The sequence below is a fragment of the Condylostylus longicornis genome, unplaced genomic scaffold, assembly GCF_029603195.1.
Source record: "Condylostylus longicornis isolate FDR11 unplaced genomic scaffold, ASM2960319v2 ptg000091l, whole genome shotgun sequence".
Lineage (NCBI taxonomy): Eukaryota > Metazoa > Arthropoda > Insecta > Diptera > Dolichopodidae > Condylostylus > Condylostylus longicornis.
The window spans coordinates 186,392-213,860 of NW_026578059.1; the positions used below are offsets into that span (position 1 = coordinate 186,392).

At 23.6% G+C, this 27,469-nt stretch overlaps 2 protein-coding genes across 5 annotated transcripts; both read left to right on the forward strand.

Moving 5' to 3' along the window:
* Nucleotides 1–550: 550 nt before the first annotated feature.
* On the forward strand, nucleotides 551–20,654 carry LOC129613800 (glutamine--fructose-6-phosphate aminotransferase [isomerizing] 2). 4 transcript variants are annotated; one of them, XM_055528049.1, is made up of 12 exons: nucleotides 551–628; nucleotides 724–959; nucleotides 3,747–3,803; nucleotides 9,724–9,921; nucleotides 10,135–10,451; nucleotides 10,730–10,871; nucleotides 13,840–13,860; nucleotides 15,920–15,943; nucleotides 18,371–18,531; nucleotides 18,597–19,439; nucleotides 19,848–20,111; nucleotides 20,257–20,654. In XM_055528049.1, exons 3-12 carry the CDS (start codon nucleotides 3,797–3,799, stop codon nucleotides 20,365–20,367), a joined length of 2,088 nt encoding a protein of 695 aa, XP_055384024.1. In that variant the 5' UTR covers nucleotides 551–628; nucleotides 724–959; nucleotides 3,747–3,796; the 3' UTR covers nucleotides 20,368–20,654. The 4 variants fall into 4 exon arrangements, with proteins under 4 accessions (XP_055384024.1, XP_055384026.1, XP_055384027.1 ...); XM_055528050.1 differs by having other exon boundaries at nucleotides 573–628; nucleotides 783–959; XM_055528051.1 differs by lacking the exon at nucleotides 13,840–13,860.
* Nucleotides 20,655–22,024: 1,370 nt separating this feature from the next.
* On the forward strand, nucleotides 22,025–27,232 carry LOC129613747 (very-long-chain (3R)-3-hydroxyacyl-CoA dehydratase). Its single transcript, XM_055527947.1, has 5 exons — nucleotides 22,025–22,334; nucleotides 22,392–22,554; nucleotides 22,645–22,761; nucleotides 23,859–24,093; nucleotides 25,705–27,232. The coding sequence occupies exons 2-5, from the start codon at nucleotides 22,420–22,422 to the stop codon at nucleotides 26,367–26,369; spliced, it is 1,152 nt and encodes a 383-aa protein (XP_055383922.1). The 5' UTR covers nucleotides 22,025–22,334; nucleotides 22,392–22,419; the 3' UTR covers nucleotides 26,370–27,232.
* Nucleotides 27,233–27,469: the final 237 nt, after the last annotated feature.

Sequence of the window (27,469 nt, forward strand, 5' to 3'; positions counted from 1 at the left end):
CTACAACTACCAGAATAGAACTTAGACGTGATGTGGTACACATATTATGCGACATTTGCATTCGATATAATTCTAAATATCAGTAAAATAAAGCAATTAAAATATCAATAACCTCAAATATATATTTAATATAAAGAATAAATTACGGCAGATTTGTCGTCATCTTGTGTTAAAAACCCAATGACGAACGAAACAGGGTAATGAATACAACGGTACCCTCTTCTTCCTAGGGGTTTGAAGTAGGAAAAAGATGCAAATACCCAGAATATGGGGGTGATATTTTAGTATTTTCATATATGTATATAATGAACTTTTTTGAGTGTTAAAAAAGTAGTTTTGTGTTCTATAGGGTTAAATAATAATAATAATAATAAGAAGAAGAAAAATAATAATAATAATAAAAGTAAAATTAAAAAAAAAAGGGGGTAACTAACATTTTAAAGTAGTAACAGAAAAAAACAAAACTATATTTTTTATTGTTATTATTTTTTTTTTTTCAATTTTTTTAAAGTCCACGTTATAACTTTTTTATTAATTTTTTTTTAATGTGATTCTGGCCACGGAATCGTACGGTTGTGTTTTTCTGTTGTTGATTGTTTATTTTTTTTTACATTTTTAACAAAATTCGGTAATTAAAAAAAAGATAAAAATAAAAAAAAAATTAGAAAAGAAAAATAAATTTTTTTTTAATTTTTGTTTTTGTGAATTTTTTTATTGTTTTAGTTTTTTCTTGTGTTTATTTTCCGTTTGTTTGTTTACATATTTTGTAAAAAAAAAAAGAGAAAAAAAAAACAGTTGTTTGTGTTTAAAAAGAAAATTTACCGCAGCTATACCGTCACACCTTGTACTTCCTATTCATATTTGTACTGTAAAATTGCTATTATTGCTACTACCGGCTACTGTTGCTGTTAAATTATTGCTGCTCTAATCACAATTCAATATTATTGAATTTTTCTTAGGTAAATTATTAATTTTTTTTTTTCTTAAATAAATCTTATACGGGTCTTTTGTAATTTTATAATCTAGAAAAAAAAAAAAATTTGTGTTATCAAAAATATTTTAAATTTTTTTCTTTTTTGCTTATGAAATTCATTGCCTGTAATCGGAAATTTTGTTGTTATTTGTGCAAGTTGATCACATACATATACTACATATACAAATACACATTTCCGAGTCTACCAAATTGAAATTTCAGATTGAGGGGGAGGGGGTGTGCAAAGATTTTATGGTTTATAATTAAATTTTAAAATGCAATTGTAGCAATACATATAATTCAGCAATTTAGAATTCATATTCATTATTCACAATGAATTTTGTATTGTTAATACCTGCAATAGTTTATTATGGCAATTTTGAGATCAAGGTTATATTGCGAACATTATTTAATGAAACAATATTTTTGTTTACATTTTTAAGTATAAAAAATGTAAAATAAAATGGAAAGAATTTAGAGGTCCCCTGAAACAAATAACGTTTTGACCGATTACAGGCTTAAAATTTTTATTTTTTATAAAATTTTCAATAAAATTTTTCATTATAATTTAAGTTTTTATAAGATGTATTATACAAGAAGTACATATAGTAGAGATATAGCTACGCCATCAGTAAAAAAGTACTTAAATTAAAAAAAATTTTTTTGCAGCAATGTCATTGATTTTTTTATTCTCGATCGATCTACTTTATCACTTTAGTCAGCTTCTATGAAAAATTCTTTGTAAATTGAAATGAACAATATAAACGTACTCAAACTTATGTATTTGACTTTGCGCGAAAAAAAAACTCACTTGACTTAAGTTTTAATGATAAAAGAAAAAAACCAACTTAATTTCGACTTAAAATTTATAATTTGTGACCTTACATTTTTATTTTATTAATACACTGAAGTAATATATAAAACAGCATTCTAAAAGAAACTATCTGTGTAAAATAATAATATAAAAATTATAGAGAAAATCTGTTTCCTGAAATCCTACTAAATTTGACTTAAGTACTTTTTCCCTAGAGCTGTAGATATATGTATTCTTTACACTATTTCTTGTAATTTTGTTTTTTATGATATTTGAAATTTTTAATATATAGAAATTCTTATGTGCATATACAATATTTAATTACTAAAAATTATTGAAATCACCCTATACATATGTATGTACATACTTGATTTTCTAAATAGAAATTTTCTTACGCGATAAATTTTATTTGAACAGTTTGAAATTACATATACAAAAGAATTTTATTTAATGTAATTTTTGTTTATGTTTTTAGATTCTATATTGCAATTTAAATAATTAATATAAGCAATCATATATATATATATATATATATATAGATGTATATAGTGTAATATTTAAAATTTTAGTACTAATTACCAATGATAGTAATTTCAATTTAATCTACTTACTTGTGTATTCTATGTTTAACATAACAAAAACTGAAGTTAAAAAATAAGACTCAGAAAATGCCAATAGTATATACTTGTAAGGAAATCCCTATAGAATGACCATTGGATATTCTAGTCAATAACATACATACTTGGATTAAATTGGAAATTCTTTGAAAAAAAATTACTCTGTTACTTTAAAATTTCTAATATTAATGCAGAAATTCAGCAATTTTACAATATCTTAAAACAAAAAAAAAAAATTTATACATATTTTAATATTTTTTAATAATATTAAAATATTGCATCATTCACATTTTCATTTAGATTATTTATTAGAAAAATTTAAATTGTATTGAATTTTGCTCACCATACCGCGTTTCTTCTATATAATAGACATTCATACATACATATATTATGCAAACGAACAAAACTTTTTCAAATAAATCAAATAAAAGGGAAATTGATTTTAAATTTTTTTTTTTTAATTTTTATTGTTTATAATAATTGGAGTAAATTCGGAGTAATTGAAATTGAAAAAAAAAAACAAAATCTACAAAATGTATTTTGTAAATTTTCCATAATCGTGTGCAAGTGTGGTGAAGTAGGGGTAGGTGGTTTCGTACTTATATTCATGAAGTTTTTGATAGAAAACATTTTTTTATAAAAAAAAACATATTTTTAAGCCAAGGGAATGCGCACTTCAACATTTAAGACAAGAAGAGTTCCTTCGCTTCAACATTTCGATAATTCTGTGCTAATATACAATTCAACTTATGAGGTACAATTACTCAGCTTATGACAATACCTACGATTAAAACTGTTGCTACTAAATGCTAGTACTCTCATATTACTTATGAAAATGTACAATACAAGAATTTTTTTTGTTCTTTCAATAGTATAATTAAAGTGTACATAAAAATATTTGTTATATTTTTTTTTATAATTGTACTACATAGAAAGTAACATTTCCGCATGATGATATTGAAAAGTGCGATAAAAAAAAATTGTAAAGCTTTTTTTGATAAGAATTCGCTTTTTTTTTTCTTTTTTTTTTCGTCAGTAATTAAGATATCTTGTAAGTCTTAAGATTTTTTTTTTTGTTTTTTAATTAAAAAAATTGTGAATACGTTATAGCGATACACAAATTACATTCATATATTTTACATAAATTAAAAAAATGCATTAGTACGGTATTAATAGACAATTCAGCAATAATAAAATACAAGCTGAATTGTATATTAACATCGTATTACTTTACAATTTTGAAGTGAGGGTATATTAGATATTATGATTTTTATATTTGTAATATAATAATTTAATTATTGAAATAAAATAGTTATGAATTTAATTTCTCTTTTCTTTTCAGATATTTATAATTTGTGATTTGTTTATACTTAAATTTTAAATTATATTAAGATGTGTGGTAAGTATATTTCTTATTTAATTTCTTTTTTCTTTATATACATGCATATATATGGGGTATGGTTTCAAAATTGTACTAACAATGTATTATTACATAATTCAACAATTATAATTCTTAAGCTGAATTATGTTTTAATATTATATTAATACAATTTCGAAATCGGGAACAAAATTATATACAATAAATATAATAATTTCTGTAGTATATTAGCAGATTACGTTTAAAAACAATATATTATTTTAAGAACGGGAATTAGTATAATTTAACTGTTTTTTTTTTTTGTTAGAAATTCTCTCATTTAAAACAATGTTCGGTTGAATGTTTATACCTAAATCTATACCTAAATTACGTTGAATGTATTGTGTCTAAATCTAAGTTTAGTTATTCAACTTAGTAAATTTGAATTATTCAACGAAATACCTCTTAAAATATAGTTGTGGATAAATCAAAATTAGAGTAATACTGTTAACTGTGATTTCAAAATTTCATAATATTGTATTATTATACAATTCAGCAATGACAATATACAAGCTGAATTGTGTATAAATATTCGTAACAGTAAAATTACAATAATATTTTATTTATTGTCAGATTCAGCAATTATTTTTTATAAACTGAAATGAATACTCCCCTCGTCAAAAAACTGAAAATTTTTATCAATTTATTATATTGGTGTGATTATGATATTATAATTACTGAATAAAATAATTTAAAATTTATTTGAAATTTCTGATTGTTGGCGAAAGTGGGTGTTTGTCCTAAGTATTAATGCCTAATATGTAAATTTCATATTATACATAATAATCTTCCTTTTTTTTTTTTAAATTTCAATAATAGAGTAATAAAACGTATTTCGGTTCATAAAAAATAATTGCTGAATGAAACAATAAATAAAGTATTATTGCAATTTTGATGTTATGGATATGTATACACAATTCAGCTTATAAATTGTCACTGCTGAATTGTATAATTATACAATATTATGAAATTTTGAAGTCACAGTTAATAGTATTGCTATAATTTTAAAGTTAGAGCTTAAATACTATTCAATTTATACCTAATGTATATATATATATATATATATATATATATATATATATATATATATATATAGATTTTATTCGTGCATAAAATGAAACTTATAACAACGATAATAGATTATTTCTTGTTATTTTCTTTTTTTTTTTTCAAAAAATATTTTTATTATTTAATAATTATGAAATATGGCAAGAGAGAAAAAAAAACAAAAAGGAAAAAACAAATTACTTTCACAATAACACAAGAAGTAAATAAACACACGGCCACGCCACCACCGTCAATAACTTGTAAATCATACAGCAACTTAATTAATTTGTAGGTGTTATAAATTTGTTACAAATAAATACATACTAACAATATTGATAAAATATTAGTATCTACATGCACATATGTATATACGAATGTACACATACAAATCTCAATAAATACTTGAAATAATGATAAAAAAAATGTTTTAACAATGATTTTTAATTTAAATTGCATGTTAAGGAATTTCCTGCTCTCCTTACCTTATTAAATTTTTAGCATACCGTTATGTATGTTTGCATATATATGTATGAATTGTATGTACATAATATCTTTTAGATATCATTTAATATGCATTTATACCTACTTACGTATAATTTTTTTGATTGTGTCGCAATAGTAAAAAAGAAAGGAACAAAAACGAAATTCCGTATGGATTGGAATTAAGAAAAGTGGGAAAGGAAAATAAACGAAATGGAAAAGAGAGAGTGAAGTGAGATGAAAAAATAAAACCGAGTAAATTGTAATTTAAAGAAAACGAAGAAAAACTAAAAAAAAAACACAATATAAGTGTACAATTTTTATAGTAATTTTGAATTTTGCCGTAGGTTACAAAAACTATTTTCTATATTATTTTCATAATTCATGTATAGATTTGTATTTTAAATTTTAAAAATTAAATAAACAAAATAGCTACAGCCGAACCTCCATAATATTAACCAACATTCGGCGACAAAAAGACAAAAATGTACGATTCAATTTAAGCCTTAAAAAAATGTTTTAAATTTACTGGGTCAAAATTCAAAAAAAAATTTGGCAGAAACTCTAATGGTAATTAGGATATCTGTTTGATAATAGGAGATTAAATCTGATACCAAACTATCACATCCAAATTCTCATCAGATTTACATTTGTGAAAAAAATTTTACTTAAATAGTCTCACATCAAGCGTTAAAAATCCAATAGCATACAGAGAATTGTGTGTTTACTGTCTTTCATGTCTAATATTAACGACTAATTTATGTATAGTTATAAAAAAATAAATTAAGAAAATAGAATGAGGCGAACTAGCGCGTGTTTAAAATTCTTTATCATATTTTTTCTTCAATTTGAGATCTTGTTGTTTTGTTGACCTTCATTTACTTTCAATTTGACTAAAATTTGCAAATATTCTAAATATTTTTTAGTTCTCAATTATATTGTCCCTCAATATAACATTTGGTAACCCTAATTCTCAACATTAAGTTCAAAAATATTTAGGTAGGTAGGTAGGTAGGTAGGTAACTATTCAAAAAAACTTTACATAATATCGCAGTTAATGTGATCTTAAATCTTGCAAATAAAAAATATTATAAAATTAAACTTGCATAACTAGTTATAAAAAAAAAATGTCAAACCCAAAAAGTTGTTAACAAGAAAAACAAAAAAAAAAAAAAAACACAAAAAATTTTCATTTGCCCGATCAAAGACAATCTTCGAATTCAAAAAATGTTATGCAATCTCCTTTTAGCGGAGACAAAATAGAAATGAAAAAAAAATAGAAAAAAGTAGTTTTATAATTTTTGTTTTTTTTTACTTGTTTTTCATGACTCTTGCACCATATACTCAAATAACTTCTAAGAAAACCATAATTAAAAAATTTTTAATATGAAAACAACACCGACTACATACTGCATTTACAAACTACAATGATGTTTAACATGAGAAACCCACTCCTTTATAATAAATTTCATTTGATGTATTAAAAAAAAATCCTGCCTTATGATATGAGATAATATGGGATAAATAACATGGGTTCGATTAAATAATGTTAAGATTTCGAAACTAAATAATATTCATAAACACGGTATATGATAAAGATTCGTATAATATTGACTAAATTTTAATGAATTACGGTATTTTCTTCTTCTTCAATTACTTTTGCATATCTATTCTCTAATACTCGTATCTAATAATTTAATAAATCTATTGTGGGTTAAAAATCTATTTGAATTATGGCTCAATTTAATTGAATTCAATTCGAAAAATTTTGAAATCGACCGGACAGCATTGTATAAGATGTGATGAGAGGGTACCTCTCACTTGCAATTGTGTCTCTAATTTCGAATATCGAATTTTCTTATGGAAAACTGGAATTTCTACGTGATAGAGAATTGAAAATTATTTTTTATTGAGATTATCATGGTCTGTTGGCTTTGTTGCACATGTACGAATTCCAGTTAACAAATTCGAAAATTTTCGAAATTCGACAATAAATTTCAAAATTTTCGAAATTCGAAAATAAATTTCAAAATTTTCGAAATTTATGATAAAATTAAATTTAAAATTTTGTAATACATATCCCAATGTTCCTTTCAATATTCTATGTACATACATAGTTGTATATGAAATAAATGTGTATATAAAAAAAATTCAAAGAATTGGAAGAATTTTTTTTATACTAGTGTTATTAAAAAGAAAAATAAAAGGCAAAAACAAAAATTATTTTTAATATTTCGCTCTTAGTATATTCAAGGTAATCAGGAAATTAAGATATTTTTTCAGTTTTCTGTAGAACAACAAGTATAAGACTAGAATTTTAATTATTATATATGAATTCACGTATACTTATATATGTGTGTATAATATTATTTAGGAATTTCAATTTTTGCATATTATAAAGAACGCAAACCAAACAAGAATTAAATACGAAAATTATAAATTCGTCACATATAGGAGAAGTGTTGCTTTATTTTTGCAATAATTTCGAAAGTTGAATGGTTTGTTTCTTTGAAAAACAATAAAGAAAAACAAAAACTGGCTGCGAAATTTAGTTGTCATTCAATTATATTTAGTTTTTATATTTAAAAGAAAACAAACGAAAAAAAAAATAACCGGCTTTTTTTGTTGAAGCTGTTAAAATGCCACTAAAAATATATTTTATAAACACACTCCTAATAAAATCTAAAAATTAAAATTTTTCTTGTTTTTGCTATAAATTTTTTACTTATTTATTTTTGATTCGCTATGTCCAACGAGAATCTAAATTATTTTCATGTAAGGATTACATTTAAATTTCATATCAATATTTCAAAAATCCAAATTAAACTTAAATGATATTTAAAAATAAAAAAAAAAAAAATGTATTTAAAAAACTTCAGTCCATGAATTTGGCACGTAGTGCATTAAAATATAACGAGAATTTAAACACAAATCAGAAAATCTGAGGTTATTAAATGCAAAATCCAATAATTAAATGCCGCGCATTCATATTCGGGAAAAGTATTCACTATATACATTCGTATTTCTTGGAAACCTACTAGCCCAGAATATGAATTACTTTTACTAATAGGTGTACAGAATTAAAATATAAAAAAGTCGAGAACTCATACGTATGAGCATCGTTGTAATAAATTCAGACAGATCACGAAATGCAAAGCAAGCAAAATTTTATTTTTAGACAATTATTTTTTTAAATGAGAAATATGAATTGTACGATACGCAATTTTCAAATCTGACCGTAGCGTATGTTCATATATAGGGTATTCGGAGACTTGATGGTACCTATTTGTTTCGATCCAACGTCTTATTTTCATCACTTTTCCTTAAATTTGATGTTAAAGTTCCTCTTGTATATACTATATTCCTAAATTCCGATTTTTTTTCAACCTGATTAGGGAGCACGCTATTATAGAATTGCGGAAATACTCTGTATAAATATAAAATCCCTTGTTTAATTAGTGATAAATGAGAATACATAATGTACAAAAATTTTGTATGACTACAATTTTTTTATCAGAACGAAAATAGATAATGGAAATTAGTAGTAATTTCTTATCAAAAACATTTAATAGAAATTTATCTTAAAAACATTTGATAATTATTAATTTGTTATCTTTATGTCTTATTACTAGATGAGAATATGGGGAGGGTTGGCGGGGCAGGGAATATAAAAAACAAATTAATAACAAAAGTAATGCCCTTTCTTTCATTATTGAAAACTTTTTAACTTAAAATCTTATTTAATATTACCCCTTACTAACATAATGTTTTTAATTTCAATCTAATATCGAGTATGAGCTCTATCCAACCATTCTGGGTTTAGAATTTCATGATTGTCAGCCTTCGCCCCGCGAAACTCAAAGAGGATATTCGTAGCATAATCATTTTATTGCTTATTCGAGTTTATTGTATCATATAAGCTTATTGTCTTTAATGACCGAAAAATTAAATTAAACCCTACTTATTATGATTGAATACAGTGTTTGAAAACATTGAAAAACTGTAATTAATGTCTCGGTTTTAAATCAGAGTTAGAGGAAATTTTACAATGTTATTCGCATTGTTACAGAAATTATTCGCAAAAATTGATAGGGGACCGTAACTTCATATATTAATTCACATATTCATAGTCAATATTTGTGTGTTAGAACGAGTAGACGTAACATTCATTCACATATTCTTAGTCAATATTTGTGTGTTAGAACGAGTCAAAAAAAGTGCCTTAATAAGTGCCACTAAATAGATGAGTCATATTTTTTTTTATATTTATAAAGTTTATGCAATAATCAGCCTTCCCCTATATATTCAAAATTTGATCTATCGTATAAGAAAGATTTTTTTTATTATGTATTTTATTTTGACATTTTATTTTCAGGTATTTTTGCTTATTTAAATTATTTAACACCAAAAACACGCCGTGAAGTTTTAGATTTATTAGTAAATGGTTTAAAACGTTTAGAATACCGTGGCTATGATTCAACTGGTGTTGCAATTGATTCAACTGATGGCAAAGATATTGTATTAATAAAAAGTTCAGGCAAAGTTAAAATACTTGAAGATGCTATATCAGAAAGTATGTTTGCTTATATACGAATGTATATATAATTCTGTGGTTATAAGGAAAAACAATGTAAATCAGAATTGATCGAAAAGATCAAGTTCAAAGATTTAAAGCAAGTTTTGATAGTAATCGACTTATGTGTATAGGGGTTTTCCTTATTACCACAGAATTATAATTTAAATTAATTAAAATATTTATATATATATATTTATGTAATATATATAGAATTTGCAATCGATAATAAAATTGATGAGCCAACATTAATTCATTGTGGTATATCACATACACGTTGGGCAACACATGGTGTACCATCTGAAATTAATTCTCATCCACAACGTTCTGGTTCTGATAATGCATTTGTTGTTGTACATAATGGTATTATTACAAATTATAAAGATGTTAAAACATTTTTGGAAAATCATGGATATAGTTTTGAATCAGATACAGATACAGAAGTTATTGCTAAATTAGTACATCATATATGGAAAGCTCATCCAAAATATTCATTTAGAGAATTAGTTGAACAAGTTATACAACAATTAGTAAGTCTATATTATATTTTTTTTTTTAATTTAACATTAAATTTAAATTATTTTAATAAATTTTAATTACAGTAAAACTTCCATATAATGAACTAATTATATATAAAAAAATTTCTCTCAAATTTCTATTACTAACAAAATATTTAGATTAAAGTAGTATGAAAGTTTTACTTTACAATATATTTGAAATTTAATTAAATACTATAGAAAATTAATAAAAAATTTCTTATTTTTTTTTTCTTTCTCTCTCTTCTTAAATTATTTATTAATCTTTTAAGGAAGGTGCATTTGCTTTAGCATTTAAATCAAAACATTTTCCAGGTGAATGTGTCGCTTCAAGACGTGGTTCACCATTATTAGTTGGAATTAAAACAAAAACTCGTTTAGCAACAGATCATATTCCAATTTTATATGGCAAAGGTATATTTTTTTAACTATAATATGCAATAATAAAACAAAAAGATGCTACAACAGTTCCTTAAATTTTTCAAATAAATCCGTCCCCTTCACCCCAGCCCCCCCCCCCCCCCCCCCCCTCCCATCATTCAAAATATTCCATTTCTTCTTGAATAACACTGGGACTTATTCGGAATATATTGAATCATAAAAATACGTTTGTGATATTTTATCGTAAAAATCACAAAAACTTTTTAACAGACACGAATCATTTGATATAGATTGGTTTGTGTTTATAATAATAAAGTAGAATTATTTGTTAGTAATTTGATATTCAATGTATAAGTTCCGCTTTACCAAATATCCTGCCATCCCCCTCCTTAAATCCGAATATTATTGTTCTTTCGTTACGGGAATTAAAAACAAACAAACAAAATTATATGTAACCTATAAGTAATAATTTAAGTATCGGTATTTCGTTAAATTTGGCCAACTACTACTACCTCCGTAATATTAAAAAAAAAAAATTTTTATTTAATTACAAATTTTGATTACTTTTTCCTTATATAAAAGTATTTAGAAAATATTATAAAATTTTTATAGAAATAAAACTTTAAATTAATTTAAAATGTATAAAAGAAAAGAAAAAAATCGAAAATTTCATCGCTACTTTTTTTGTAAACTAATATAAAACTGTTATATTTTTATTTTGTATTCTAAAAGTATTATAATTTATGCATTAAAAATTTATTATAGTTCTTTTTTAATATCGTAACAAAAAAAAATTTGATTTGATCAGCACATAACCGGCCGCAATGTGTATTGCTTAGTTTAGTAAAAATGTTACAAAAGATTAGAAAATGCCTTTTGAACACTTCCTTTCAACTTTAAGGAAATTAGCATGCTTTTAGCTAACAAACCTTGAAAAGTGTAAATTTGGCTCTTAGTAGAATTTTGTTTTGTGCCACCCGAATTCCCTGAAAAATTCACCAGTTAGTTTCGGTAACAATCAGAACTGAAATATCAAATATGTTCCGTAAATATGGTAAAAAATATAAAATCGGCCCCCATTTCGGTTTCCGAGCCCCGATCTTTCCAAAAAAATGAATATATTCATTGTTCTAACCCCCTCAATTTATATATTAAATTTCAAGGAATTGAATGGTTGATTATTCCTCTTTATATACGCAAAATTGTAAAATTTGCCCACAGAAAAGATCCAGTTCCAGAGATCTGATATATCTCAAAAATTGATCAATTCGTGCCATAGCCAAAATAAAATCACATATAAAATTTCATCAAAATCAGTTTAGCCAAACTTGACATACACGCGTGAACACACAAACTGAGAGACCGACAGGTTGCTAAAAATAGTTTATTTGTTGCTATCACGTTTTGTTGCCTGCCTAAATTTGTTGCTATCACGTAACCTACCTCATTGTATACAATGCGGTCGGTAATTATAAGAGAGTACTTTCATATATAGCTCTTATAGCCAGCTCTTACAGCAAGCTGTAAAACAAGCTCTTAATGATAACTCTATATTGTATGATCCCGAAGCTATAAGCATTTATTTATATGCAGGAAAAGTCCGGTACTTTCTTTTTTCAACAGACTGTAGCTAGAAAACTAGTATATCTGATAGATATATTATATGGCATTAGTTTGTGTATTCAGTCGATTTTTTTTTCGTCGGGAATAAGGCACATATTCTGTTTTCTTTAAGGATTTTCTCTTAATTTAAATCTTATGCAAATTTTCGATTTATATACGAGACAAAATGTTCTCTCTGCAGAATGACGGATGCGGAACTGAATTTATTGTATACGGGAGCGAGTTTTTAATCCTGAAAATATTTATTTGTGGAGAGGAGGGTTTATTTTAAGATTTATTTAAATAAGATTTTTTAAATTAGCCCTTGACTAAAAGTGTTTATTTTGAAAGTGCTCAATAAGAAAAAATTTTCTTTATTTCTTTTTGTATTTTTGGGAATTAAATTTTTTTATATTTTATTAATAATTTAGAAAATAATTTTAAAATTTTTCTAAAAAACTTTTAATTTTTCACAAATTAATTTATGAGTTTTTGTATAGTTTTTGTATTCAAATTTGTTTTTTTTATTATTGTTACTGTTGTTTTTTAAATTCTTTTTGAAACAAATAAATTTAAATTGTTTTTTTACTAATTAAATCTAATATGGTTGCTCTAGAGTCTGAATCGAGTGAAATGAAATTAATTTAAACGAGGTTTATTTCGTTGAAATTTGCGTTCTGAGCCTTTCAATGGGCGTCTACCAAAATGCAGATCTTTTGTCGAAAATTAAAAGTGCATCGTTGAATAAGCCAAGTTGACATTAGATCTGAATTTTCGTAGACTGTTTATTCTGTTTAGAAAAACATCGTACTTAATTTTATTTTCGAAATTGAGAGTTGATTGAGCAAATAAATTTTCGAATCAAAAATTTTTCGTGTTCAATATTACTGAACAAAATTCGAAAATTGAATTTTCCAGAAAGATTAAGTAAAATTAATGAAAACTGGAAGTAAAATGAACCGATTTTATTAAATTAATTTCGAATTTTATTTCTAGAGAGAGAGAGAATCTAGAGCAACCATTTTATACAATCTTTTTCAATTGTGAGGAATTGAATTAAAAAAGTTCTTGTTTTTGATTTTTTACTAATGAAAAGTTTTAATTCAATTTCAATCATTGTTTTTTGTTCTTATTTCACTATTTCTCTGTTTTGATGTTTGTTTTAACAAAAATTAAAATTATTTTTATTTTTTATTTTTATTATGTTTTTCTCTTTTCTTCCTCTGGGTGTTTATAATTAACTTATCAATCACACAATGAAAATGATGAAAAAAAAAAAATTTCAACTCTTTGAATTTTTTAATTTATTTTTTTTTTTTAATTCAAATTTTTTATTTAAAACCTTTTTTTATAAATGAATGTTAAAAAAAAATTATAAATTCTATCCTCAATTCTAAAGATGATTGTCAACAGAAACAAGGTACAAAAGTTTTTAAAATCTTTCTATATTAATATTTCTATTTAAATATAATTAATTATTTTGATCTTTCATTAACAGTAGTATTTGTAACAGTAGTTTTTGAATGCATATATTTTCATTTTTTGAATGCATATATTTAATTAATTATATTCAATAATTTGCACGCAAATATTGCATAAATATATTTGATAAATTCAAAATTAGAATAATATTTCATTATTATACAATTCAGCAATTACAATTTATAAGCTGAATTGTATATTAATTTACCATATTATTGTATAATTTTGAAATCATTAATTGCCTGAAATCAGAATTTTAATAATATTCTGTTAATGCAGAATTCAGCTTATGAATGCATATTGCTGAATTGTGTACCAATACGCTATTATTACAATTCCGATGTTAGGGATTTTGATAACATTTTATAGTAAAATTTAATTTAAATGTATTAAGAGTACCGCTTCATTTATTGTACACTATTATGCATCGATGTATTTTCGAATTTTACCAATAATTATATTTGCAAGTATAATTTTTAAGTTTCGAAATTCAGTAATAAACGCTGATATATCTAAAGGTATATACTTAAAACTTTACGTTTGGTTGTCTTTTGCCTTAAATATGTCAAATATTTGACTTCAATTAGATAAATTGCTTAATTTTTTAAAAGAGAATCAATTTCATGAATGTAATTAAGTAATTTTTTGTTTTGCAATTTATATCGTGCTTATACATTATAATTGCTGAATTTTCAAATAGAAAATATATGATTTTAATATTCATACACAATTCAGCTGATGAATTGTAATTGCTGAATTGTTTAACAATGCAGTATTTATTACTGTATATAGCATACTGAAATTCGAAACTTTTAAATTATTTATTATTATGAACGCCTTTTTAAGAACTTGTAGTTAAATCACAATCATTATATTTCATATTTATTTTAGGGGAAATTAATTTTTAATTCGCATAAATAGATAGAAAATCATATTTAACACGATATATATTAAACATAATACACTAAATTTAGAAATTTCTTATAAAAAAAAAATGTTAATACGTATACGTAATTCAACTGATGAGTTATAATTGCTGAATTAGGTAACAAGAAACTGTCCATTATTTTAAAAATAACAATAATACGATATTAATACTCAATTCAGCAATTATAATTAATAAGCTGAATTGTGCTTAAATGAAAACATTTTGAAGTTTAATTTATTTATATTAATATTTAACAATGATATAAAAAATTGCATTATATGATTGCTTTATATCTTATCGCTATACAACTATTCTGCACTTAAAATTCAAAAAAATTTTGTGCCAGTCAAATTAATTAAGCTTTAATAAAAAAATATTTGAAATGTCTTAAATTAAGAACATTATATTATTTCTTATTTAAATTCTTATTAGATATAGGTACGTACTGAATAAAGTAAATTTATTACTAGCAATTTTTTTTGTTGTAAATTTACAATCAAAAATACGAGATCTGTATATTTTATTTTTAAATTTTATTTTTTTTTGGTGAATAGTCAAATATAAAATGTTATATTTTATGTATATGTACTTAATTATTTATATTATTTTAGAAATATATACAAAATACGAAATTAATTAATTGAAAATTAGTAAATTTAGAGTCCATGCCTTCAAAATGATGATAGTATATAATTAATAAACAATTCAGCAATTAGACTTTATAAGCTGAATTGTGTATTAAATGCAATACTATTACAATTTTGAAGTCAGGGTTTAGTAGATTCTTTTAATTTGTTATTTATATCTAATAAGTAGCAATTTTTTACGCTTATTCTTCAATATTTTTTTCTTTGCTTTATTTTAATTATTTTTTTTGTTGCAACTTGTAAAATTTTGAATTTAGTTGAGTTTTATTCTATATATTTTACTTTTGAATATTTTCAAGACAATTTTTTTTAAAAACTATATTTTTCGTTTTTTTATTTCATTTTTTTTTTTATATATTTTTTGTGTTTTCTTCTAAAAAAAAAATTTCCTTATGGTACACTGTAAAAATTATTTTTTGTAGAAGCGGCTGATCCAACTAGCTCAGGTAATATATTTTTTTTTTCTTTTATTTTAAATTTTCTACTTCTATACCTTTCTATTTTGAAAATATGTTCATTTTTTTTCGTTTGTACAATATATTTTTTTTTCTGTAAAGTTATATTGAAATTTATTAAATTATTTATTTACTTGTACATATTAATTGCATTTAATATAAAAAAAATTAATTCTTATTTTATTTATAAAAAAAATTATTATGTACTTCCTATTTGATTTTTCAAATAGATTGACTTTAAAAATGCGTTTTGCTGAATTTTTTATACAATTCAGCAAATAGATGTCATAAGCTGAATTGTATATTAATATCGTAAATCATTAATATTTTTAAATCAAAAAAATATTAATGCAATTTGTAATTAATTCGTAATAATATAATGAGTTTTCTTAGCAGTAATATCACTATATGTATATTACTGTGATTTCAATATTTGCAGTACTATACCGGTGTTAATAACGTAATTTTGCTGAATAGCATTTGCTGAATAATATGTCAAATTAGTTGCAATTTTAAAGTCATGAATATCTTTAGATAAAATTTTAATACGAATTTCATATAGTACATAATAAATACAAAAAATATAAATATTTTCAAATATTAACACATGTTTATATTAATAATATTAAAATTGTATATGTAAAAATGCATGATTGTAAATAGTATGATAAAACTAATAATTTTTTTTTAATTATTAAAAAATAAAATATGCAATACTCAATATATAATAGATTTTATTATAACTCTGTTATAAAAATTTTTGAAAAATATATGTATACTTATATGGTGTGGCATCTACAACTATACCTTAAATGTAGATTCAAAAACGTCCACTGTCTTATTATGTATATATACAATTTTAATTGCTGAATAAGTCAAATTGAACTGTTTTAGACGCCCGTAGTTGTGTTTCTTTTTTATCTTTAATTTAAAAACTATAATTTTAGTATTTTTAATTTAATTCTTGTAATTATTCTAATATTAATAGTATAATATATACATTTTACATTTTATTTATTCATTTATACATTATTTGATATATTTTAACATTTCTTAATAAAAATTATAAATATGTTCCAAATAATTATTATTTTTTCATTTTTTCAATTGAAACAAATTTATATAGTAATTCAATTTTTTTTAAAAATTGTTTCAATAAATAAATTACGATATTCAGCAATTACAATTCATAAGCTGAATTGCGTTATCATAATTATGCGAATTCCTTGACTTCAAAATTCAATAATACGATATTATTATGCTCAATCCAGCAATTACAATTCATAAGCTGAATAGTATTATACTGGCGAAATACCGTATTATTGCTATAGTTTTGAAGACAAAGATATTGGAATTAAATTCTTAATTATTTAATTTACTATTTAAATAAATTACATTTTGGGCATTATTTGGAACATTTTAGTAATTTTTGTAAATATTGCTATGTCCACCAAATCCGAAATCATTTTTGATTTTTCTTTGAATTATTTATTATTTACTAAAAAAACAATTAATTAAAAAATTAAAATGATAAAAATCATAATTATTTTTAATATGGTAAAAGTAATCAAGTAAATTTTCTTTTTTCAGAAACTGAGATGTTGTAAATATATATTTTATTTAAAAAAAATAAAACAATGACTCAAATATTTTTATTATATACGCATAAAAAATTAAAAAATTTATAAAAAACGAATTCGTTTTTCGCTTCTTTGGTTGGTATTATGGGGGTTGACGGTACACATATCTCTTTTTTTTTCGTACAAAAAAAAAGGAATCATATAAATTACATTTAAAAATTATTTAGAATACACGCATTTATTCAAAACATAAAAATAATCAAAAAAAAAAAAAATAATATGAAAAATTATGAAATTTATATTTTTAGTGAGTTTCAATATGTTTCCTTCTTTATATTTTTCAATAGAATTACAAAAGAAAAATTCGAAAATTACAAAACTACTTAAGTTTCGTAAATATCCGGACTTCGAAATTGCAATAATATTTTAATATTAATACAGAATATTCAGCTTGTGAACTGTAATTGCTGAATTATGTATTGATGCAGTAAGCAGCTGTGATTTTAAAATTAAAGTAAAAAACCCTATTATTACATAATTCAGCAATTAAAATTCATAAGCTGAATTGTATAACAAGCCCGTATATTACTACAATTTTAAAATCAAAATATCTATTGCAATTTGGAAATCACAAATTTTAAAATTCTAAAGAAATAATTAATTGCAATTAAAACACCTAATATAGTAAATATGTAATTTTCGAATTTTAAAATTTTCAATAAATTTTCATTTCCGTTTTCATTTTATTCAAATTAATTAATTTTTCCCTTTTTTTTGTTGTTTCTCTTTAATATTTTCAATACATTTATATATATATACATATATATATATATATCAGAACATCGTCCACATGGTACTAATGGTCGAGATATGCCAGTTATACCAAGAAGTGAAAGTACATCTGAATTTATGCCAGTAGATGATAAAGAAGTTGAATATTTTTTTGCATCAGATGCATCAGCAGTTATTGAGCATACAAATCGTGTTATTTATTTAGAAGTAAAAATCTCTCATTTAAAAAAAAAAAGCAAATCTTATAATACTAAAAATCTTACTTTTTTTAGGATGATGATGTTGCTGCCGTTAATAAGGATGGTGCATTAAGTATACATCGTTTAAGAAAATGTACTGATGATCCACATGCACGTGAAATAACAACATTAAAAATGGAAATTCAACAAATAATGAAAGGAAATTATGATTATTTTATGCAAAAAGAAATATTTGAACAACCTGAATCAGTTATAAATACAATGAGAGGACGTTTAAATTTTGAAAATGGTACAGTTACATTAGGTGGTATTAAAGATTATATACCAGAAATAAAACGTTGTCGTCGTTTAATGTTAATTGGTTGTGGTACATCATATCATAGTGCTGTTGCAACAAGACAATTATTAGAAGAATTAACTGAATTACCAGTTATGGTTGAATTAGCATCCGATTTCTTAGATCGTAATACACCAATATTCCGTGATGATGTATGCTTTTTTATATCACAATCTGGTGAAACAGCTGATACTTTAATGGCATTACGTTATTGTAAACAACGTGGTGCATTAATTGTTGGTATTACAAATACTGTTGGTAGCTCAATATGTCGTGAATCACATTGTGGTGTACATATAAATGCTGGTCCAGAAATTGGTGTTGCATCAACAAAAGCCTATACATCACAATTTATATCATTAGTTATGTTTGGATTAGTTATGAGCGAAGATCGTATATCATTACAACAGAGACGTCAAGAAATTATAAATGGCTTAAAGAATTTAGATAAACAAATACGTAAAGTTTTAGAACTAGATAATAAAGTTTTAGAATTAGCAAATGATTTATATCAGCATAAATCATTATTAATAATGGGACGTGGATATAATTTTGCAACATGCTTAGAAGGAGCTTTGGTAATTAAAAACAAAAAAAAAAAAAAAAATTTCTAATGGATCAGTGGCAAATTTTCTTTAAAATATTCTTAAATTTTATATTAATAATCATAGGATTCTTAAAAGTTTACGATTGTAAATGATAATTAAATATTTCTAACACTAGCCGCACGCTGTTCGAAATTCAATTCAATAGAATTCTATATTTGGATAGAAATTAAATAATTTAAATGTTAAAGATTTGTAAAATAAAAAAAATTTAAAATAAAATTTTACAAGACTTCAAATATTTGTGTGTGAAAGACAGTCACTGATCCAATAAATAGAAAATTTTATAATTTGTTATAAAAAACATACGTCCATAACGTTTGTATTAAATATATGAACATATTATATATTTTATTTTTGTTTTTTTTGTTTATTTTTTAGAAAGTTAAAGAACTTACATATATGCATTCCGAAGGTATTATGGCTGGGGAATTAAAACATGGTCCACTTGCTTTAGTAGATCATTCGATGCCAGTTTTAATGATTATTTTAAGAGATCCCGTTTATGCAAAATGTATGAATGCTTTACAACAAGTAACTGCACGTGAAGGTCGACCAATTATTATATGCGAAGAAGGTGATGAAGATACAAAATCATATTCATCACGTGCACTTGAAATACCAAAAACTGTAGATTGTTTACAAGTATGTTAAAACTAAATTCAATTACTTATATTCAAACAAAAAATTTATTAATGTGTGAAATTACTTTTTTCAATTATAATATGAAATACTTTTTTAAATTTATTAAGTTTTTAATTATAGTTTTTAATTTTATTTTTAATTTTAGGGTGTTCTCACAGTAATTCCTATGCAATTATTGTCCTATCATATTGCTGTTTTACGTGGTTGCGATGTTGATTGTCCCAGAAATTTGGCTAAATCAGTTACAGTTGAATAAATTTAATTAAAATTTTTAATTTTATTATGTTTAACTTTTTATATTTCAATTTTTATCAAATTATATTTAAGCACATCATATTATTTTTGTCATTTTAATTATTTGATTATCTATCCTCTAGAAATTTCTACAAATTTATTATAAAATTTTATTTTAAAGCTCTTAAACATGCTTTATATATATATATATAAATTATAATATTTTCTTCTTATTTTATTAACTTGCAATACTTTTTTAATTTTTTTGTTTTTTGCTTAAAATAATTATAAAATTTTTAAAATGTGAAATACTTTGTATGAAAGAAAATTTTTTTTACCTTTACACAATAAATGTATTAAGAAAAAATTGTAATACAAATGAATTCCGTTCCTTTTAATTTTGAATTTTAGGGGTTTCATGATTTTAATTTAGGGCTCAAACTTTAAGATTGGACAAATAGAAGAAATTGAAAATATTAAAAAATATCATCTTAAGAGTATATATGGTAATTGCAATGGATAAAAAATGTATTAGTTTCTTCACGTTTGATTTCTAGAACTAGAATAAAAGGTAATTTTTAAGTAGTAAGATAAACTTATTGACAAAATAAGTACTACGGTACATACCTGACCTTGTACGCTTCACATTAGTAGATCTACGCTAAATATTTGCAAATATGCGCTTGATAATGGTAGATCTTAAGCTATAAATAATTTAAATTTTAAACTAAGGTTTATATCGGTATCGAATAAATTTGATTACGATTCGGATTTAAGAAATTTCCCTCCCGACTTATATATTTTTATTATAACTTTTAAATTATTAATCTCACAATTACCAGACTGTCACTGCGCAGAAATTGTTGAAATTGAAAAAGTGCTGTTGTTACAGAAAAAAAAAATGGTTATATTGTAAATGTTAGAAACAGTTTAAAAATCTGCTAGAATCCATCAAAAATATATGTGTAGATCGCCTTGTTTGATTTTAAAAAAAGGACACGGGGAATTTATTGAAAATCTATGAAGAATAGCTATTATAAATCACTAGATTTTTTCACTAATTTTAATTAAAAAACTTTTGAAAAATTCGAAGTTTTAGCTATAAAATTGCTAAAACGTCATTGACCTCACTCACTAATATGAGATTGACAAACAAAATCCGTTTTATTCAACAAAATTGTAGGATGCACGTTTATGTTAAGTATGGAAACGTTGATGTCGTGACCAAGTGACTTTTATACACATAGGAATTTTCGGGAGAGCGAAAGAGTACGCAAAAGATGTCTACCTTTGTTTTTTTCAATGTATTTTTAAAGGCGTACAATAGCATTTCTGTGATTTATTCCACTACAAGGTGGTATAAAAAATAATATTCGTTTGTATACAAAAATGAAAATAAAAAGGCATACTGCTTAATTTTAGCTAAGGAAATTTTTTGTGTGCAAATATTGGTGAGTGATTGCATTAGGGGAATGTAAACGGAGAATCGAACTACTTATTAAATCGATATACTTTGATTGGAAGAAGTTGATTTTATAAATTTTTTTTTATAATGTTAGTTTTTACTCAGTTTAGTAAAGTTTTAAACCTTACAATTGAATGTTCTGAATTTGGGATTTATATAAATAAAATTATTAGGTTATTAAACATCGCTATCTTTTGTGAAATATTAATACTAAACACAAGACAAAACAAAATAAAAAATGGCAGCACTTTTATATTGACGTCCTGAAATTTGACTGCCAATTAAAAATATTGACATTTTTGACACATTAATCTTATTTCTACAGTTGATAAAGCCGACGAATGAACTAGAATAAGGATTTTTTTTTTGTTTTAAAATTAAAGTACCTATACTCAATTATAATAATAATAAAAAAAAATAATATATTTGAAAATATTTAAGAGTTAAACGAATTAATGAGTACCTTATGTAGGCATTTGGATTATTCAAGAACATAAATAATTGTTAATTGAACACAGGGCAAAGTGTGAAAGGATTTACAATATTATACAAAAATTTAATAATACTCTCTTTAATTGAAGACGTAAATATTTGGAAGAGCTGCTTTTAATGATGTTAACTAATAGCGCTAATACTGTTGGAACAACAAAAAATCAAAAGCAAACACAACAATTAAGTCCTTTTGTATATTGGGCTCAAACAGAAGATTTAATAACACTTAAAGTTGATCTAAAAGAAGTTGAAGTAAAAATACATACATACATACATATATATTAATTTTAATCATAAGTATTTTAATTAATTTCTGTTTTATTTTTGTTTTTTTTTTTTAAGCATGTTGATGTTACCATGGAAAATGATATTTTACATTTTGAAGCAAATGGTTTAGGTGCAAGAGGAGTTAATGATTATGAATTTAATTTACATTTCTTCTCGGATATAGAACCAAATGTATGTGTAAATGACCACCATTTTTCGAATAATAAGCAGATAATAGATAATGAATTTTAATATAGATAATGAATATCGCGCCCTGACAAAAATATTGAAATAACTCAGAAATATTTAATTTTTTTGTTTCAATACAATATATTTGTGGGATATTGTTCGTAGATAAAGTTTTGTATCAATATCTCGAAAATGTAATTAAACTTTTAACAATTTGAACCGAATTCAGAATAGTTCCATAGTGTTGTTTTTTATATGTTAGTATATTCAATACCGCAATATTGGGATTTCATCCACATTCTAAAACTGACTAATTTATAGTGTACTGTAATTTGTTGAAAATAATATGTAAAGTAAAGAATATAATCTTAAATTTAATTTACCCTGGTTCCCATATTATAGAAAAACGTTTTCGCTGCAATATTTCTTGTTCTATATTGTATTTCAAAAGCTTTCAACGATGTAGTAAGTTCCAAATTATTTGGAAACCGCTTTGAATTCACAGGAAAGAGCGCAGCAGAGAACGCAATGCAAAAATTTCCCAATGGTTTTTGAAAAAATTTTATTTAAGCGGTGTTTGTCACTAAAAGTAAAATTTATTAAAATTTTTTTCTTTGTTTAGATTTAAAGAATACTTTAATAATTAATAAAAAAGCTGTAGTTGAAAGCTGTGCTCTCTCCAATATGAAATTTTTCCTTACACAGAAACTGTGAAATAAGAGTTGTTGAAATATAATTCTCAGGGTGTGATACATTTTTTTAATTTTTATTTAATAATCAAGCTGAATCAGCCTTATTCTACTAGACACGTCTCACATAAAAATGTGAGAGTTGACAGATTTGCTCTATTCTACTATAGACGCGCGTCTGACTTTGTCACAAAAAGCGTCCGGAATGTTATTCTACTAGAGGCGTTTTTAAAAAATGTCACATTTTTTTTGTGCCTTATTTTCAAAAAAGTTTCAGTTGAAAAAGTGACGCGTCTGTTAGAACATGGCTTGGCTTGCAATTGAAATTTGTAGTTTATTCAAAATTAATTTTAATTAAAAAATATTATTTGTGTTTCTATGTTGCATATTTATTTGTATAAAATATAAAAGGATTCAACATATAATGTGCATGATACAAGAGTTACATTTAATATTAAAAAAAAAGTGAATTGCTGGTGGCCTCGTTTAATATGCCAGCCATTAAAGCCACATTGGTTAAGAATTGATTTTGATAAATGGAAAACAGAAGATGATATTGATTTAGAAGAACCAATTCGTAATATAATGCAAGATTATCCTAATACATATAAAGAATTACAGAGGCAGGAATTTGGTTATATTAAAGGTAAAAAATTTTTCTTGAAATTTTATAACGGTAAAAATTTTTTTGAGTTCAATAATTAATATATTCATAGAAGCATACATATATACATATACATACATGTATGATACATAAAATTTAATTGCAATTTATTTCTTAAGCTAAATCAAATTTAAAAATGCAATGGAACCTAGAAAATTCAAGCTGAAAATATTTAGATTCTTTTTGTAATTTTGTTTTAGAATAACTGTGATTCCATTATTCCAGTATCTTAAAGGTCATAGTAAATCGGATATTTCTCCTGATACTAATCTAGTAAAGCATACGATTTACAAGGAAATTATAAAGCATGTACCTACATACATACAACATTTATTCAATATTCTGGGATATTGAATTAATATCGCTTTTAAAAATTAGAATAATGGAAGAGGTAATTAGACAAAGGGGTTAAGGAGCATTTTTACGAAAATCGAGCTTTTCGGATAGAACATCATTAAATTTCATATATTTTCAACTGTTATAACTAGAAACTTAATAGAAGACGAGATTGACAGTGCACATAGGAAATAAGTAACAAAAGAATTAATAGTTTTACAATTTGTTAATGAAAAAATGTGTTACAATGCAAATGTAAGTTAACCTCTTTGTTCACTTACCGCTTCAATTGTAATTGTAAAAATTCAATCATGAGAGTATATGGATATTATGAAAAGCAGCAAAAAAAGCATCTTGACATTCATCTTGATTTTAGATATGAAATAAATGTATATGCTACCTAAATATCTATTATCAGATAAATTGTTGTTTAGATTAAGCAATAAGCATTTTGCCAAAAGAAGAAAAAGCTGACTAGAGCTATCATGCATACTTTTGTATGTTTAACTAGTTTTTTTTGTTCTTTGTTGACAATAATGTCAACAAGTTCTTTGTTCATGGATATAAGAATTGTATATCTTTCTATTTTTTGTACAACTTCTATCAGATGTTTTTTCAGAGATTTTAGATCAACCAAAATCCATGAATAATATTTAATTTGAAAACTTTGGGTATAATCGGAAAGTAATCGATGCAGCATCGATGTGCAATCATGTAAAAATCACATACGAAAATGCATCAATACGCATCGTATGTCCATCAACTTTTTTTTTTTTGCGATTCTGTGTTGATGCAAAGTTTTTTAAATAGAAATTGAGAAGCAAATAATTTATTATTTTAACTCAATAGCTAACAAAATTAATTATTTCTTTATGATCGGTATTAATATTTTTAAATGTTCCATAAATGTTAAAATCTCCAAAGCTTAATTGAAATTAAAAAAAAATTTTTAATCTATTAATATTCAGTTAATAATTTTAATACTTTTATACAAAACCTTTTCAACATAAATGCCAAAAAGTGTCCAAAAAGTCAAAAAAATATTGCATTAGCAAGGCAAACAACGCATTACATTGGTACAGCATCAGCAAACGTTTTTTGTATCGACGCTGCATTGATGCTCATTTTTGATTACTTTCCGATTATATCCGTTATGTTAATGAATAACGAAAAAGAATTTTAAACTTTATTTGTACAATCAATTCAAAAATAAAAAAAGTTATTAATTTTCTCAATTTTTTTTTCTTCTATTTTCAGAAAAAGGTAAGATGGTCTATCTATTATTTTATAATTTTGGAATGTTTATTGGATATTTGTACATTTTCTCTGTAATGAGTATATTATATTATCGTGATGGAATTAATTGTATGCCAAATATATATGAAAATGTTGGAAATGCATATAAATTTGTACAATTAATGCAATATTTAGAAGTATTGCATCCAATATTTAATTATACAAAAGGTAGCGCTCTAATACCATTTTTACAAGTAACTGGTAGAAATTTTATATTATTTATAATGATTGATAATGAAATACGTATGCAAACAAAACCAGTTGTATTTTATTTATTTATAATATGGACATTAATTGAATTATTTCGTTATCCATATTATATAACACAATTATTAAATATAAATATATATATATTAAAATATTTACGGTATACATTATGGATACCATTATATCCATTGGGTATTGTATGTGAAGGTGTTATCATATTACGTAATGTACCATATTTTGAAGAGACACAAAAATTTTGTGTAAATTTACCAAATAAATTTAATTTTACATTTGATATGCCATTATTTTTAAAAATTTATTTATTAATATTGGCATTACCTGGAACATATTTTTTGATATCACATATGACAAAGGCAAGAGAAAAAAAATTAAAAACAAAAAAGAAGTTTTTTTTGTAAAATAATGGATTTAAGATTGTGAGATCCTTCTTTGATCCTTTTTTAATTTGTTTTTTTTTTTCTTTTTTAATTTGTTTTGTTATATTGATGAAATTTTTGTTTTGTGTTTTTTTTTCTTTTAATTTTTGATATATAAAAATTTTTTGAATTCAAAATTTGGTGAAGTAATCAATTACTATAAATAGTAATGGTTTATTTTATTTTTTTTTTTAGTCCTTAAATCTTTTAAATTTGATTTTTATCAGTTTTAATTTAAACATTATTATCTTTTATATTCTGAGATATTGTAAATGGTACATTGTTTATTTTGATTACCTCATTAACATTGTAAGGCATATAAAAAAAATTTCCAGATAAGAGTAACTATCGTTAGTTAAATAATAAGAAAAAAATTCCAATTAAAGTTGCCTTGTTAAACTTTTTAAATAATTAATTTAGAGATAATTTCGTATAACTTATTGTTATTTGAATTTAATTAAATGATTATTGTATTTCATATAATTTTTAAGCTTAAAATTGAAAAAAAAAAATTAATTTGAACAATTTTAAAATATAAAAGGAACTTGCAGAGTAACTATAAAGTAAATAATAAGCAATATATGTATAAAAAGAAAGTTATTATATCTTAAATAATATCCAAGAAGCAATAATTTAAAATTTTTCTTATTTTGTAACATTATTGGTATAATACATGTATTCATATTGTATATTATATTCTTAATATTATTTTGTAATAGTATTGTATTGTTTTAATATAGAATTGCTAAAAATAAGTTAAAAAAAAATTGTAACACATGAAAATTATTCAAATTAATTGTTAAAAATTAAGTCATTAAGAGGGAAGGGACTAAGGGAGTTCAAATTAAAAATTCATAAATTAAAAAAACATAATGTATTAAAAGTTTAATTAATTATTTAAGAATAATAAAAATATTTTTGCATTCAAATAAAAGAGCAAGTTCCTTTTCAATTTTTTTTTTTATAATTAGGTACAATTATTATTATTGAAATTCATGAATGTAACTGAAATTGAAAAAAATATCATAGCGTGTAATAGGAAAATATGCGTATCTTAAGTAATATCCTTCAGTTCCAAATTG

Excerpts from the sequence above, each read along its gene's own strand:
- LOC129613800 (XM_055528049.1), top strand. Across the intron at positions 10,872-13,839 it reads TCCAATTTTATATGGCAAAG|ATGATTGTCAACAGAAACAA; the intron begins GTATATTTTTTT and ends TCAATTCTAAAG. Across the intron at positions 20,112-20,256 it reads AAACTGTAGATTGTTTACAA|GGTGTTCTCACAGTAATTCC; the intron begins GTATGTTAAAAC and ends TTTTAATTTTAG.
- LOC129613747 (XM_055527947.1), top strand. The coding sequence starts at position 22,420 with ATGATGTTAACTAATAGCGCTAATACTGTTGGAACAACAAAAAATCAA. Across the intron at positions 22,555-22,644 it reads TTGATCTAAAAGAAGTTGAA|CATGTTGATGTTACCATGGA; the intron begins GTAAAAATACAT and ends TTTTTTTTTAAG. Across the intron at positions 22,762-23,858 it reads TCTCGGATATAGAACCAAAT|GATTCAACATATAATGTGCA; the intron begins GTATGTGTAAAT and ends AAAATATAAAAG.